The sequence below is a fragment of the Scyliorhinus canicula genome, chromosome 5 (genome assembly GCF_902713615.1).
Source record: "Scyliorhinus canicula chromosome 5, sScyCan1.1, whole genome shotgun sequence".
In the NCBI taxonomy this organism is placed as follows: domain Eukaryota; kingdom Metazoa; phylum Chordata; class Chondrichthyes; order Carcharhiniformes; family Scyliorhinidae; genus Scyliorhinus; species Scyliorhinus canicula.
Window position 1 is genome coordinate 166037257 of NC_052150.1, and position 15589 is coordinate 166052845.

The window sequence follows — 15589 nt, forward strand, 5'->3', positions numbered from 1 at the left end:
ACGGTAACCAGAGGAATATTGGTAAGTGGGGAATTCAGTGATTGTATGTCTTTGAGTGTCATGTGGAGATTGGTTGAATTCTCTCTTGTTAGAGTTGATCATTGCCTGCCATTTGTGTGGTGTGAATGACCCTTGCCACTTAGCCCAAGCCTGAATAATTATCTGTCTTGCCGTGCAATGACATGGATTGCTTCAACATCTGAGGAGTTTTGAACGATACTGAATATTGTGAAATAATTAGTGAGCATCCCATTCTGATCTTATGATGGAGGAAACGCCATTGATAAAGAAGCTGAAGATGGTTGCGCCTAAAACACTAACCTGAGGAGAGAAACCAAGAAATTATACAAAATCTATTGTGGGAATCTGTGATTAAGGAAAGAGTGATTTAGCACTTAGAGAAATTTGAGTTGATAGAAAGAGCTATATGGAATGGATCGTGTTTAATGAACCCAATTGTACTTTCTTCAGGACGTAACTATAGTAGACAGGAAAATGTCTAATGATATAGTTTATATGGACTTGCAGAAGGCATTTGATAAGATTCTACTCAAGAAACTTCCAATTAAAATCAAAGCTCATTAAATTGAAGCATGTAGTTCACCTATTTAGGAAATTGGTTAGGTAATAGCAACAAAATACATGCATAATTGTTCGGTAAACAAAGATTGTTTTAGGGGATATATATTTGTATTGGCAAAAATTAGAAAAAAATTATAGTTTGAGGTCCTTTGGGATGATGTGGACCAGAGGCCTATGATCCGTCTCAACAGTAAATGTTATCAAGCCATAGACATAATCATGAAATTTGAGGATGCCGGTGAGAATACCCAAACACTCCTTCTCAATCTGCGCATATCTGGTCTCAGTGGGTGTCATTGCCCGTGACGCATATGCTACTGGTACCTAGGATGATGTGTCGTCTCTTTGACACCACCCCAATGCCATCCTGACTCGCATCTGTGGATATCTTGGTCTCTCGGTCTGGGCAAAGAATGCAAGGCTGGGGGCAATGGTGAGCTTGACTTTCAGCTCCAGCCACTCTGTTCGGTGCTCCGCCTTCCACTCAAAGGCAGTTGATTTTTTTCACCAGGTTGCGTAGGGCCGTGGCATGCGTGGCCGAATTCGGGATGAACTTGCCAAGGAAATTGACCATTCCCAGGAAGTGCAGTACTGCCTTCTTGTCCTCGGGGACTTTCATTGCCTCGATGGCTTTAATTTTGTCTGTGTCCGGGCACACACCATGTTGCGAAATCTGATTGCCCAGGAACTTCATCGTGGATGTCCCAAAACAGCACTTGGACCTGTTTAGCTTGAGGCCATGCTCATGTATGCGTCGGAATACTTTCTTGAGTCGCGACACTTGTTCCTCTGGGGTTGTGGACCAGATTATGATATCGTCAACGTAGACACGAACCTCTTCTATTTCCTCCATCATCTGTTCCATGATGCGATGGAAAATCTCTGATGCTGAGATGATGCCAAATGGCATTCGGTTGTAGCAGAATCTGCCAAAAGGTGTGTTGAAGGTGCAGAGCCTTCTGCTGGATTCTTCAAGTTGGATTTGCCAAAATCTTTGAGATGCGTCCAATTTTTGTGAAGAAGTGAACATGTGCCATCTCACTTGTGATTTCTTCCCTCTTCGGGATGGGGTAATGTTTCAGCATAATGTTTTTGTTTAGATCCTTGGGGTCAATGCAGATGCAAAGGTCCCCCAAAGGCTTCTTTACGCACATCATCGAGCTGACTAAGTCGGTTGGTTCAGTGACTTTGGAGACGATGCCTTTTTGTTGTAGACACGTGAGCTCTGCCTTCAGGCACTCTCTCGGTGGAGAAGGGACATGCCGTGGTGCGTGGACCACTGGCTTGGCATTAGGCTGCGGTAGAATCTTGTACTCATATGGCAGTGTGCCCATCCTGCTAAATACATCTGGGTACTGGGTTAGGATGTTGTCGATGCTGTACTGAAAATCCGAATGGGACGGCGTCGTGGTGTAGACCTTTTGAATGTAGTTCAGTTGCTTGCAGGCATGCGCACCTAGCAGGGACGACCTGTCTGGTTTAACAATCTCAAAGTGTAAGCTTGCTTGTGTGTGTTGGCTGGACACCTGCAGATGGCAGGACCCCAGTGCCTTGATTGCGTTTCTATTGTAGTCCACCTGCGGAATCAGGTTGGCAGAGGCACGTGTCCAGTTTGAACTGGATGAGGCAGTGGTTGACCTTCATCTCTGCATGTCATTCGTCCTCGGAATCCACGGACAGGATTGATTGGACTCGCTATGTGTTCGGTGTGGTGTATTCACACTTCGTAATAATGCCCAATCGGTAAGTGTTGTCCAGGTATTCATCATCTCGATCCGTTGCACTGCCTGGATCAGAGTCACGCATTCGGTGTTGCACACTTCTTATGCGCCGCTGACGGAATTGGGAGCACTGGCTCCTGACTGGTGGTGCAGATTTGCACAGGGCTGCATAATGGTTTGGTTTCCCACAGGTTAAACAGCGCTTGCCTCTTGCAGGGCAGTTTTAAAAAAAATGGACGTGCTGCAGTTCGCACATGTCATGACATCGGCGTCATGACGCTCAGTGCGTCGTGCATGGGCGGTGCGGTTCTTGGACATCTGCACCTGCGCAGTGCAGTTTTCGGCCGCTTCGTGTTCCCGATCACATTGCGCATGCATCAGGCCCCGGGAAGAGCGCGCAAAATGGCTGCTTTTATCAATGTGGAGGTGCTGCATCCGGGAGATGGACAGAACACTCTCCACCTCGTGGGATGCTTATTTTTCACTTTCTGCCGTTTTGTACTGTGAATAGTGATTTTTAGAGTGCTCATGCACAGTACACATTTCAATTGCAGCTGGCAGGGTCATGTGCTTGATTTTCAACAATTGCTCTCGCAGAGGATCAGAGTGGCTCCAAAAACGATTTGGTCTCTGATCATCGAGTCAGTGATATGACTGAAGTTGCAGGATTGCGCTAGCAGTCTAAGGTTAGTTAGATAGGAGTTGAAGGATTCGTCTTTACCTTGCATCCTCTGCTTGAAGATGTAGCGCTCGAAGATTTTGTTGGTGTCCACCTCACAGTGGCTGTCAAATTTGTCCAGGATGGTTTGGTACTTCATTTTGTCCTGCCCTTCAGAAAGGTGAAAGGAGTTGACGATCTCTATCGCATGGTCACCCGCAGTGGTGAGTAGAAGAGCTATCTTCTGAGCATCGGTCGCGCCATTGAGATCGGTTACTTCCACATGTAGTTGAAATTTCTGCTTGAATGATCGCCAGTTGGCACTAAGATTGCCGGTTGTCCTGAGCTAATGAGGAGCCTGAATCTTGTCCATTGCACCTGTATTCAGTAGCTGGTTGTCACGGATCTTGCTGAGTTGAACTAAATAGATTGAACAGTCACTCCTGGTATCATGTTGTGTTATGCTGCTTCAGGATAACACAGGCTGCTACTTGATACAGTCTTAACTAAAGGATGCTCCAGACTCTGAAATTAGTTCAACGTGTTTATTGAACTTTTAACACAGTTCTCAAATGAGTTCGACTCTCTGCTAATCTAACTATAGTAACTCAGTCTAACTGTACCAGCTTGCTCTAATCCACATGCTGGGGTGTGATGCTGCTGATCAACCCTGTCTAACTCTCTAGATGTCTGACTGTGGAAAGAGGCCGGGTGTCAGTGTCTCATCCCTTTTATAGTATTTATTTCATGCCCCCTTGTGGTAATGCCCCCTCTGAGAGTCCTGACTGCCCAGTGGTTGTGTCCTATTCTGAGTGTTCATTGGTTGCATGTTTGCATATCATGACACCCTGATCGGTGTTCCAGGACCTAGGTATCTGAGAAAAAAATTGTCCTTTTTGGCCACAGAAAAGGAAGGAAACGGCAAACTCCAGACATCTGCAGCCACCAGCAGGAGCAGCAGCAAAAACAACCTGCAGCTGTGAAGTGATTGTGTACCTAACAATGCCAATTCCTTATTAGCAATAACCATCAGCTGTGCAGCCAGAGACCGCCACAGGGAAGCACATACTCCCTAAGGATTGTGGGATTGCCATTAGTCCCCAGCCAGTGGTAAGCAGGCAGGTTATAACATCCCTCCCCCCCAAAGTCCAAGGAATCCACCGAAGACCTTGGCGAAGGAGGGCGTCGGACTCGTTTTGCTGCAGGCCGGACACCATTTGCACGAGGCGCTGGATCGGGTGACGTGTAATGAGACGGAGAACGACGCTTCCGTGATGAACGTCGTAACGGCTGTACATCCACGGCCCGTGGGTCTGAGGACTCCCCCTCTGAGGCGTCATGTGTCTCCATCTCGGAGTCGGAGTCGGCTGCCTTCGTCTTCTCGGCATCTCTGTCTCCATGCGGTTCTGCAACGACCTGCGCAGGCTTTGAGTGCCGCACCAGAGGAAGATTGTGAGGAATACTTTCCACTGTGTCTGGTCTCTGTGGCTGTAGAAATGATCTCTAGGGGCGGGGAATATTTGCAGGAGATGGTCTTCTGGACCGAACGCGGTCTACATACTTGCGCTGGAGACGACCCTGGGCTTGCACCTGGTAAGAGATAGGGCCTGTTCTGCGAACGATAACGCCAGGGACCCACTGGGCACCACCAGAAAAATTTCGAATGAACACTGGGTCACCGGGCGGAAACTGTAGAATCGGCCAATGCTGAGAAAAACTATGTCCCTGGCATGCTTGAGTGCGGCGTACTTTTGCGCCAATGTCCGGGAAAACCATATCCGGGCCTATATGAAAACAAAAAACGAGCCAGTCTCATGTCCATAGACCCAGAAGACTGCTTCTTTAGGCCTCGTTTGATTGTCTGCACTGCGCGCTCCGCCAACCCATTGGAAGCCGGGTGGTATGGAGCGGTGTGGATATGGAGTATGCTGGAGATGCCCTTGGTATGAGTATACACGATCTGGAGGATGGCATTTGAATCAGCTGGTGTTGAACCCCACAGCCCAGGAACAACCCCCCACCAATGGCGCCTGATCCAGCCGACCACGCCTTCACTGATCACTGGGGTAGCAGCTCCAGAGACCTTGGGATGATAACCCAATTTTGAAGAAGGCTACTCATTTCCTCAGATACCCACAGCAGCCATTGAATTTGCTGCCAATGGCTCATTCAAGCATGCTGATTTGGATCTGGCATAGTGAGAGTGAGATCATGATGTTTCGCGAGGTTCAGTTGAATCTTGCGAGGCGTTGCAGGTCTCACAAATGTCATAATGGGTCTCTTGCGAGATTCAACAATATTGCCCCAATATTACCAAGTCAGACTGACAAGGCCGTTAAATCACGCTCATGGATTCAAATTCCAACAAGGTAAATGGTAAGATCCTGAAGCCTGAGCTAATGCTGTGGTGATAGGGCTCAAATCCCACCAGCTTGTGGTGTATCCTCTTGAGAAAAAGCATGGCATGTTCAACTGGGCCAACTGCCACCAATCAGCCTACTTGATCATTTGCAAACTGATTGAAGAGGTTGTTGACAAAACTATCAAGTAGCACTTACTCAGCAACAACCTGCTCATTGACACCCAGTTTGGTTCCACCTGGGTCAATTAGTTCCTGGCCTCATTACAACATTGACAGAAGACCTGGGCCGGGATTCTCCCCAAACTGGCGGGCGGGCCGTACTGGCGCCAAACAGTGGCATGAACCACTCTGGCATCGGGCCGCCCGGATGTTGCGGAATCCTCTGCACTTCCGAGGGCTAGGCCAGCGCTGGAGAGTTTGGCGTTGCGCCAACCGGCAGTGAAGGGCCTCCGCCGGCTACCGCGAGTTGGCGCAGGCGCAGGAGCGCCAGCGTGTTCTGGTGCATGCGCAGAACTGCTGGCGTGATCCCTGTGCATGCGCAAGGGGTTTCTTCTCCGCGCCGGCCATGGCGGAGCTGTACAGAGGCCGGCACGGAGTGCAAGAGTGCCCCCATGGCACAGGCCCGCCCATAGATCTGTGGACCCCGATCGCAGGCCAGGCCACCGTGGCCCACCCACCACCGGGGCCGGATCCCCCTGCGCCCCCCCTCCCCCCTGAGGACTCCCCCCCCCGAGGACTCGCAGGCCACCCTCAGAGCCAGGTCCCACCGGTATGGACCTGCCCATACGAGCAGCCTCGCTGGGAGGAGGGGGGGGGGGGGCCACTACCTATGGCCCCCGACCAGGGCCGGCCCAAGGTGCCGGCAACTCGGGCAGTCGCCCGGGGCGCCATGTGCTAGGGGGCGCCAGAGACTCGGGTTCCTCGCATGCGCAGTTGGGCCGGTGCCAACCAGCGCATGCGCGGTGGCCGCCCTGGGTCCCCCCTCCGTCCGCCCTCTGTCCGCCCCCCCCGGCCCCGCCCCCCTCCGCCTCGGCCCCCCCCCCCCCCCCCCCCGAAGGGCGCTGAAGTTCAGCTTGCCCGGGGCGCCAGCAACCCTAGGGCTGGCGCTGCCCCCGACCAGCACGATGTGATCCCCGCCCCTGCCAAAAAAACGGCGCCAGAGAATTCGGCAGCCTGCATTGGAGCGGCGGGGCAGGATTCACGCCGTCCCCCCGCCAATTCTCCGGCCCGGCGGGGGTCGGAGAATCCCGCCCCTGAACTCAAGAGGTGTGGTGAGAGTCACTGCCTGTTGCATCAAGGCAAAATTTGACCCATTATAGCATCAAGGGGTGCTAGCAAAATCGAAGTCAATGGGGATTGGAGGAGTGTGGGATCTCTCCCCTGGTTGGAGTCAAAAATAGCCTAAAAGAGGATCGTTGGGCAGCACCGTGGTGCAGTGGGTAGCACTGTTGGTAATTTATGTTGCAGTTATACAGGATGTTGGTGAGGCCGCACCTGGAAGTTTGTGTTCAGTTTTGGTCACCTTGCTATAGCAAAGATGTTATGAAACTGGAGACAGTGCAGAAGAGATTTACAAGGATGTTGCCAGTACCACAGGGATTGAGTTATTGGGAAAGATTATGTTGCTTGGACTTTTTTCTTTGGCGTGTAGGAGATTGAGGGGTGATCTTATAGAGGTGTATAAGATCACGAGAGGCGTGGATAGGGAAAATGCACTCAGTCTTATTTCCAGGGTTGGTAAATCGAGAACTAGAGGGTATAGGTTTAAGTTAAGAGGGGAAAGAATTAATGGGAACCAAAAGAGCAACACTTTTACACAGAGGGTGGTACGTATATGGAATGAGCTGCCGGAGGAAGTGGTTGAGGCAGGGACATTGACAACATTTAAAAGGCATTTGGACAGACACATGGCTAGGAAAGGTTTAAAGGGATATGGGCCAAATGCAGGCAAATGAGGTTAGCTTAGATGGGCTTTTTGGTTGGCATGGACCAGTTTGAGCCGAAGGGCCTGTCTCTATGCTGTAGATTCTATGATTCTGTGAACCAGCCATGTAAATCAGATAAATACTGTGGTGAGTGACTCACGCCTTGACTCCACAAACTCTGTCCATCATCTAAAAGGCTTAAGTCAAGTTTGTGATTGAGTACTCTCCATTTGCCTGTATGAGTGCAGCTGCAACAACACTGAAGAAACTTGTCGTCAACCAGGCTAACGCAATCTGCTTGATTCACACCCCACCCTCCACCTTAAATGACGATCGTCCAGTGGCTCTGACATCGATCATTATGAAGTGCTTTGAAAGGTTAGTCATGACACGAATCAGCTCCAGCCACCCGGATTGCCTTGATCCACTGCAGTTCACCTTCCGCTGCAACAAGTCCACCGCAGACGGCATCTCCCTGGCCCTGCACTCAATTCTGGAACACCTAGCTAACAAAGACACCTATGTCAGACTCCTATTTATTGACTGCCTCTCAGCCTTCAACACTATTATTCCTACGAAAATCATCTCCAAACTCTGTGGCCTGGGCCTCGGTTCCACCCTCTGCGACTGGATCCTGAACTTCCTAACCAACAGGCCACAATCAGTAAGGATACACAACAACACCTCCTCCACGATCATCCTCAGCACTGGTGCCCCACAAGGCTGTGTCCTCAGCCCCCCTACTATACTCGTACACCTATGACTGTGTGGCCGAATTCCCCTCCAATTCGATTTTCAAATTTGCTGATGACACCATCGTAGTGGGTCGGATCTCAAAAAATTACGAGACAGAGTACAGGAATGAGGTAGAGATTCTGGTGTGATGACAATAATCTCTCCCTCAATGTCAACAAAACGAAGGAGATAGTCATCGACATCAGGAAGCGTAGCGGAGAACATGCCCCTGTCTACATCAATGAGAACGAAGTAGAAAAAATCAAGAGCTTGAAGTTTTTAGGTGTCCAGAATACCAACATCCTTTACTGGTCCCACCATGCTAACATTATAGTTAAGAAAGCCCATCCACGACTCTACTTTCTTAGAAGACTAAGGACATTTGGCATGTCAGCTACAACTCTCACCAACTTTTAGAGATGCACCATAGAAAGCATCTTTCTAGTTGTATCACAGCTTGGTATGGATTCTGCTCTGCCCAAGATCACAGGAAACTACAAAATGTCGTGAATGTAGCCCAGTTCATCACGCAAACCATCTCCCATTCATGGACTCTGGCTACAATTCATGCTGCCTTGGAAAGGCAACCAGCATAATTAAGGACCCCATGCATCCTGGACATACTCTCTTCCACCTTCTTCCGTCAGGAAAAAGATACAAAAGTTTGAGGTCACCTGACTCGAGAACAGCTCCTTCTCTGCTGCCATCAGACTTTTGAATGGACCTACCTCATATTGAGTTGATCTTTTCTCTACACCCTCGCTATGACTGTAACATTATATTCTGCAGTCTCTCCTTCCTTCCCGATATACGGTATGCGTTGTCTGTATAGCATGCAAGAAACAATACTTTTCACTGTATACTAATATATGTGACAATAATCAAATCAAATAAATGTTCACTCTCAACACTGACATGTAGTGGCAGCACTGTGAACCATCTACATTTTAGGGAACAGGCTGTAAAATGGAGTTAGGGCAATAATCAAATTAGCAATGATTTTAGTGTTTGAGCATGCTCAAGAGAGACTGGATTCTGTTTCTATTCATGTTGCTATGTTGAACGCAACATTGATATGTGCAATTTATGGCAAATGCTGGAATGAGAAGTGCTAAATGCTTGAAATTGAAAATAAAACAGAAGAACAGTGACAAAAGGTTACATCCAAATTGTTAACTCATCATTTCTATTTTCAAATGCTGACCTGCAGAGTATTTCCAACATTCTCTGTTTTTAGGGCAGAAATATTGAAGATATTTAATTCAGTTCCCTTTTTCCTCACAGAATGAGACTGAGCCTCATTTAGTTTATCAGGTTGCTGGCCGTGATGTTCCTTTACAGCTTCTACTATCCGGTAAGATCACAGTGATGTTCAGTACAATGTTTCAAAATTTTTTAACAGTACCTTAGCACATCCATGAAGAATATTGACATGATGCTTTATTTTAGCACAAAAGACACACATGGCGTCATATGAAAGATCAAAATTGAATCAATACATGATGTTCTGAAATTACATATTATGTATTCTATATTATGGATGGAAACACAATTCCTTGACCCACTAATGAATTCATAGGGATGCATATCTGTGGCATGGGTTGCTACCAGGCAGTCAAAATGAGGTACTGATTTGCCATTGGCATTTTACACCATCATAAACAGCCAAATTGCCTTTAATGACTGGAATTTGCCAGTATTTTATCAGAATGTCAGGTTCTGATCGAAAGACGATGTGCAGCTCTCTAGCTGCACAGCCGGGTTTTTAGTCCAGGGGCGGAACTCTCCGACCCCCCCCCGCAGGGTTTGGGAATTGCCTGGGGCCGGCATAATTCCCGCCCCAGCCGTGGCCGGAATTCTCCACCACTCAGGAATCCCTGTCGACGGGCCCCCCGCAGCGATTCTCCAGCCCGCGATGGGCCGAAGTCCCGCCGCTGTCAGGCCTCTCCCGCCGACGTGGTTTAAACCACCTCTGTGCCGGCGGGAACAGGTGGCGTGAGCGGGCCCCGGGGTCTGGGGGTGGGGGGGGGCACGGGGCGATCGGACCCCGGGGGGCTCACCCACGGTAGCCTGGCCCGCGATCGGGGCCCACCGATCGGCGGGCGGGCCTGTGCCGTGGGGGCACTCTTCTTCCGCCGCCACGGCCTCCACCATGGCGGAGGCGGAAGAGACCCCCTCCACCGTGCATGCGCCGGTGGTGACGTCAGCAGCCGCTGACACTCCGGCGCATGCGCGGACTCACGCCGACTGGCGAAGGCCTTTCGGCCAGCCCCGATGCCGGGCAGCGTGGTGCCAAAGGCCGTTGGCGCCATCAGCGGAGCGGGAGCCACTCCGGCGCAGGCCCAGCCCCTAAAGGTGCGGAATTCCGCACCTTTACGGAGGCCCGACGCCGAGTGGTTGGCGCCACTCCGCTACGCTGGGACCCCCCGTCCCGCCGGGTAGGGGAGAATTTTGCCCCAGATTTTGAACCACTATGGGGTAAACAAAAAATCAGTGGGGGTGGTTTGCATCATCACTGTGACAGGGCGGGACCCGATAGGGCCAGCGAGGCCAGCCCCACAGAAATCTGGGCGCCTGATCTGCACAGAAAGAAACGTCACCCTTCATCCTGCAGCCACACCCCATGGACGTAGGGGATGCTGCTACAGTCGTCGTATATCTCCACTGCCCTCCCACAAGCATCAAAACTAGGCCCTCTCCAGCACAAACATCAGCATCGGGACCTCCCCTCCCCCTCCAACAAGCAGAACGGGAGCTCTGCTCCTGATGGGGCTCCCCAGAGGGACCACCACTGGCACGGCACCCTGGCACAGGTTTACACCGTGCCAAGGCCCAGGCATGTCCCTCTCTCCCGGAGGCTATACTTACCTTTGCGCCCCCAAGGGGATCCCCAAATCGTAAACTAGTTTTCAAAACCTGTCGTAATCGTCACATTGGTGAGGTTTGAATGTTCAGTGAGGGGAGATCATCTGGTGGGTGGGGGGTAACTTACGAATTATAGGTAAAAGCATTAAAATGTATTAAAATGAAGGGCTTGAAGATTGTTACGTCATTGCTGAGGGGTATGGTAATTCAGGAAACGAGATCTCGCAACGAGAATCTCATTTCCCCATTCTCGTGAGGTTTTGCACCCGCGTCGCCGTTCGCGCTGATGGTGGATAAGGGTGCAAAATCGCCCCCGTAGTTTCTAAGATATTCCCTTGAGTATCTGGTGTACTCTGAGTGGCAAAACTAAAGATAAAACATAATCCATGCCCCTTTTTCTTCCTACACTCAGTACTGTGCAAGCAGCGTACGTCCCAACTAGGAAACGGCAGGCTGCCTGAAATTGGAGCTCAGACCATATTAACAAGTTTATCTTAGGTGGTCAGCAGAATGCTTACAAAATGCACCTGGCAAATTTAGTGGCGGCTCAAATATTCCTGCAGATTGGGAGCAGGCCAACTCACTGCTTATTGATTAGCATTGCAATCATGTCTGAAAAGGGGGAAGCGGTGCTGCAGTTGTGTTGTCGTTGGATGAGTAATCCAGGAACGCAGGATAATGCCTCGGGGGCCCAGGTTCAAATCCCACCACAGCAGATAGTGAAATTTGAATAAGAACATAAGAACATAAGAACTAGGAGCAGGAGTAGGCCATCTGGCCCCTCGAGCCTGCTCCGCCATTCAATTAGATCATGGCTGATCTTTTGTGGACTCAGCTCCACTTTCCGGCCCGAACACCATAACCCTTAATCCCTTTATTCTTCAAAAAACTATCTATCTTTACCTTAAAAACATGTAATGAAGGAGCCTCAACTGCTTCACTGGGCAAGGAATTCCATAGATTCACAACCCTTTGGGTGAAGAAGTTCCTCCTAAACTCAGTCCTACATCTACTTCCCCTTATTTTGAGGCTATGCCCCCTAGTTCTGCTGTCACCCGCCAGTGGAAACAACCTGCCCGCATCTATCCTATCTATTCCCTTCATAATTTTAAATGTTTCTATAAGATCCCCCCTCATCCTTCTAAATTCCAACGAGTACAGTCCCAGTCTACTCAACCTCTCCTCATAATCCAACCCCTTCAGCTCTGGGATTAACCTAGTGAATCTCCTCTGCACACCCTCCAGCGCCAGTACGTCCTTTCTCAAGTAAGGAGACCAAAACTGAACACAATACTCCAGGTGTGGCCGCACTAACACCTTATACAATTGCAACATAACCTCCCTAGTCTTAAACTCCATCCCTCTAGCAATGAAGGACAAAATTCCATTTGCCTTCTTAATCACCTGTTGCACTTGTAAACCAACCTTCGGTGACTCATGCACTAGCACACCCAAGTCTCTCTGAACTGCGGCATGCTTTAATATTTTATCGTTTAAATAATAATCCCGTTTGCTGTTATTCCTACCAAAATGGATAACCTCACATTTGTCAACATTGTATTCCATCTGCCAGACCCGAGCCCATTCACTTAACCTATCCAAATCCCTCTGCAGACTTCCAGTATCCTCTGCACTTTTCGCTTTACCACTCATCTTAGTGTCATCTGCAAACTTGGACACATTGCCCTTGGTCCCCAACTCCAAATCATCAATGTAAATTGTGAACAATTGTGGGCCCAACACGGATCCCTGAGGGACACCACTAGCTACTGATTGCCAACCAGAGAAACACCCATTTATCCCAACTCTTTGCTTTCTATTAATTAACCAATCCTCTATCCATGCTACTACTTTACCCTTAATGCCATGCATCTTTATCTTATGCAGCAACCTTTTGTGTGGCACCTTGTCAAAGGCTTTCTGGAAATCCAGATATACCACATCCATCGGCTCCCCGTTATCTACTGCACTGGTAATGTCCTCAAAAAATTCCACTAAATTAGTTAGGCACGACCTGCCTTTTACGAACCCATGCTGCGTCTGCCCAATGGGACAATTTCTATCCAGATGCCTCGCAATTTCTTCCTTGATGATAGATTCCAGCATCTTCCCTATTACCGAAGTTAAACTCACTGGCCTATAATTTCCTGCTTTCTGCCTACCTCCTTTTTTAAACAGTGGCGTCACGTTTGCTAATTTCCAATCCACCGGGACCACCCCAGAGTCTAGTGAATTTCGGTAAATTATCACTAGTGCATCTGCAATTTCCCTAGCCATCTCTTTTAGCACTCTGGGATGCATTCCATCAGGGATCAGGGCCAGGATACTTGTCTACCTTTAGCCCCATTAGCTTGCCCATCACTCCCTCCTTAGTGATAACAATCCTCTCAAGGTCCTCACCTGTCATAGCCTCATTTCTATCAGTTGCTGGCATGTTATTTGTGTCTTCCACTGTGAAGACCGACCCAAAAAACCTGTTCAGTTCCTCAGCCATTTCCTCATTTCCCATTATTAAAACTCCCTTCTCATCCTCTAAAGGACCAATATTTACCTTAGCCACTCTTTTTTGTCTTATATATTTGTAAAAACTTTTACTGTCTGTTTTTATATTCTGAGCAAGTTTACTCTCATACTCTATCTTACTCTTCTTTATAGCTTTTTTAGTAGCTTTCTGTTGCCCCCTAAAGATTTCCCAGTCCTCTAATCTCCCAGCAATCTTTGCCACTTTATATGCTTTTTCCTTCAATTTGATACTCTCCCTTATTTCCTTAGATATCCACGGTCGATTTTCCCTCTTTCTTCCGTCCTTCCTTTTTGTTGGTATAAATCTTTGCTGAGCACTGTGAAAAATCGCTTGGAAGGTTCTCCACTGTTCCTCAACTGTTCCACCATAAAGTCTTAGCTCCCAGTCTACCTTAGCTAGTTCTTCTCTCATCCCCTTGTAATCTCCTTTGTTTAAACACAAAATACAATGCAATACAAATCTGGAATTAAGGTCTAATGATGACCATGAAACCATTGTCGATTGTCGTAAAACCCCATTTGGTTCACTAATCTCCTTTAGGAAAAGAAAGCTGCCATCCTTACCTGGTCTGGCCTACATGTGACTCCAGATACATACAATGTGGTTGATTCTTAAATATTCTCTGAAACGGCCTAGCAAGCCACTCAGTTCAAGGGCAATAAGGGATAGGCAACAAATTCTGGCCCAGCTAGTGATGCCCGCATTCCATGAATGAGTAAACAAAAACAGGTGCAATGCTTACCAATTTTTACCTCTAAGAAGAGCAGTGGCAAAGGGACAGTACATTAGCCCATCCAGTTTGTGGGAAATTATGTGATGCAGATAATTGAAGGCAAAATTAAAAAATAAAATAAAATGGGCATTTTTCCATAGTATGTCCTTGGAAATGATTAATTTATGAAACCAGAAATTATTGTTACCTATACAATCAGACAAAGACAATGTACAGCATTGTATTCATATTAGAGTAGTGGGCAGCACAGTAGCACAGTGGGTAGCACTGTTGCTTCACAGCTCCAGGATCCCAGGTTCGATTCCTGGCTTGGATCACTGTCTGTGTGGAGTCTGCATGTTCTCCCCGTGTCTATGTGGGTTTCCTCTGGGTGCTACGGTTTCCTCCTACAAGTCCCGAAAGATGTGCTTGTTAGGTAATTTGGACATTCTGAATTCTCCCTCTGTGTATCCGAACAGGCGCCGGAGTGTGGCGACTAGGGGCTATCCACAGTAACTTCATTGCAGTGTTAATGTAAGCCTATTTGTGACAATGAAGATTATTATTCCTATTATATTCATTAGGCTTCCACTTGAATCAGGCCTGAGCCACTATTGAAAATAGTGGGATTAAAGCTACTGCAGAGTGGTAATGGAGTGACAAACTCAATTTGTGCGACTCAATTTTAACTTTAATTCCTTTTGAGCATTCCTCTTATTTTTGAAGAAGTCATAAAAATAATACTTTTGTGCTTTATATTTGTTGTTGTGTTAAAAATAATACTCTTTGAAATAACTCCAGTTATAAATAGTTTTCTACATGAAAATTTGTGTTCCATTTCATGCCGACAATACATTAATATATTCAGCATTTCAATGACACATACATTGTGAATATTGTTACCGCTTCTGACAATAGTTCTAAAAGCTGACCACTGGTATTTCTGTTGAGTAATTAACCATAACCATATTGATTTAAATTTGTTAATATGAATTATGTTTTGTGATGTATATTTCTTTCAGAAAATGTCGAAAGGAATGGTTTCTTTGATGGTAGGCAGACTGCCCTTTTGAGGAAAAAAAGACAGGTATGTTCAATAGTTTTAAAATAAATTCATTAAAATGTAAATTGGAATGATTATAGTAAATATCTCTATGGCACTTGATCCATACAGAGAATTTTTAGTTCCGTTCATTTGTCACATTGCACATTAAATCAGCACAACATTAGTATTTGAGAAATGCTGTAGCAGTATTCAGCAGTGTGCTGTCTGGCTGAATGTTTAGTATTTAAGATCGGCACAGGTGGCTCGGTGGCACAGTGGTTAGCGCTGCTGCCTCACAGCACCAGAAATCCAGGTTCAATTCCGACCTTGGGTGACTGTTTGAGTGGAGTTTGCCCTTTCTCCCTGTGTCTTTGTGGGGTTCCTCCGGGTGTTATGGTTTGCTCCCACAGTCCAAAGGAGTGCAGGTTAGATGGTTTAGCCATGATAAAATTTCCATTGG

The 15589-nt window shown here is 47.7% G+C and overlaps 1 protein-coding gene across 6 annotated transcripts in view; it reads left to right on the top strand.

Moving 5' to 3' along the window:
• Positions 1-15589, top strand: part of adam22 (ADAM metallopeptidase domain 22) — a 480389-nt gene that overhangs the window by 193063 nt on the left and 271737 nt on the right. For all 6 annotated transcript variants that reach the window (XM_038797995.1, XM_038797996.1, XM_038797998.1 and 3 more), the window contains exons 7-8: positions 9268-9337; positions 15107-15171. In XM_038797995.1, the coding sequence (XP_038653923.1) occupies positions 9268-9337; positions 15107-15171 (135 nt within the window). The remainder of the gene's footprint in view (positions 1-9267; positions 9338-15106; positions 15172-15589) is intronic.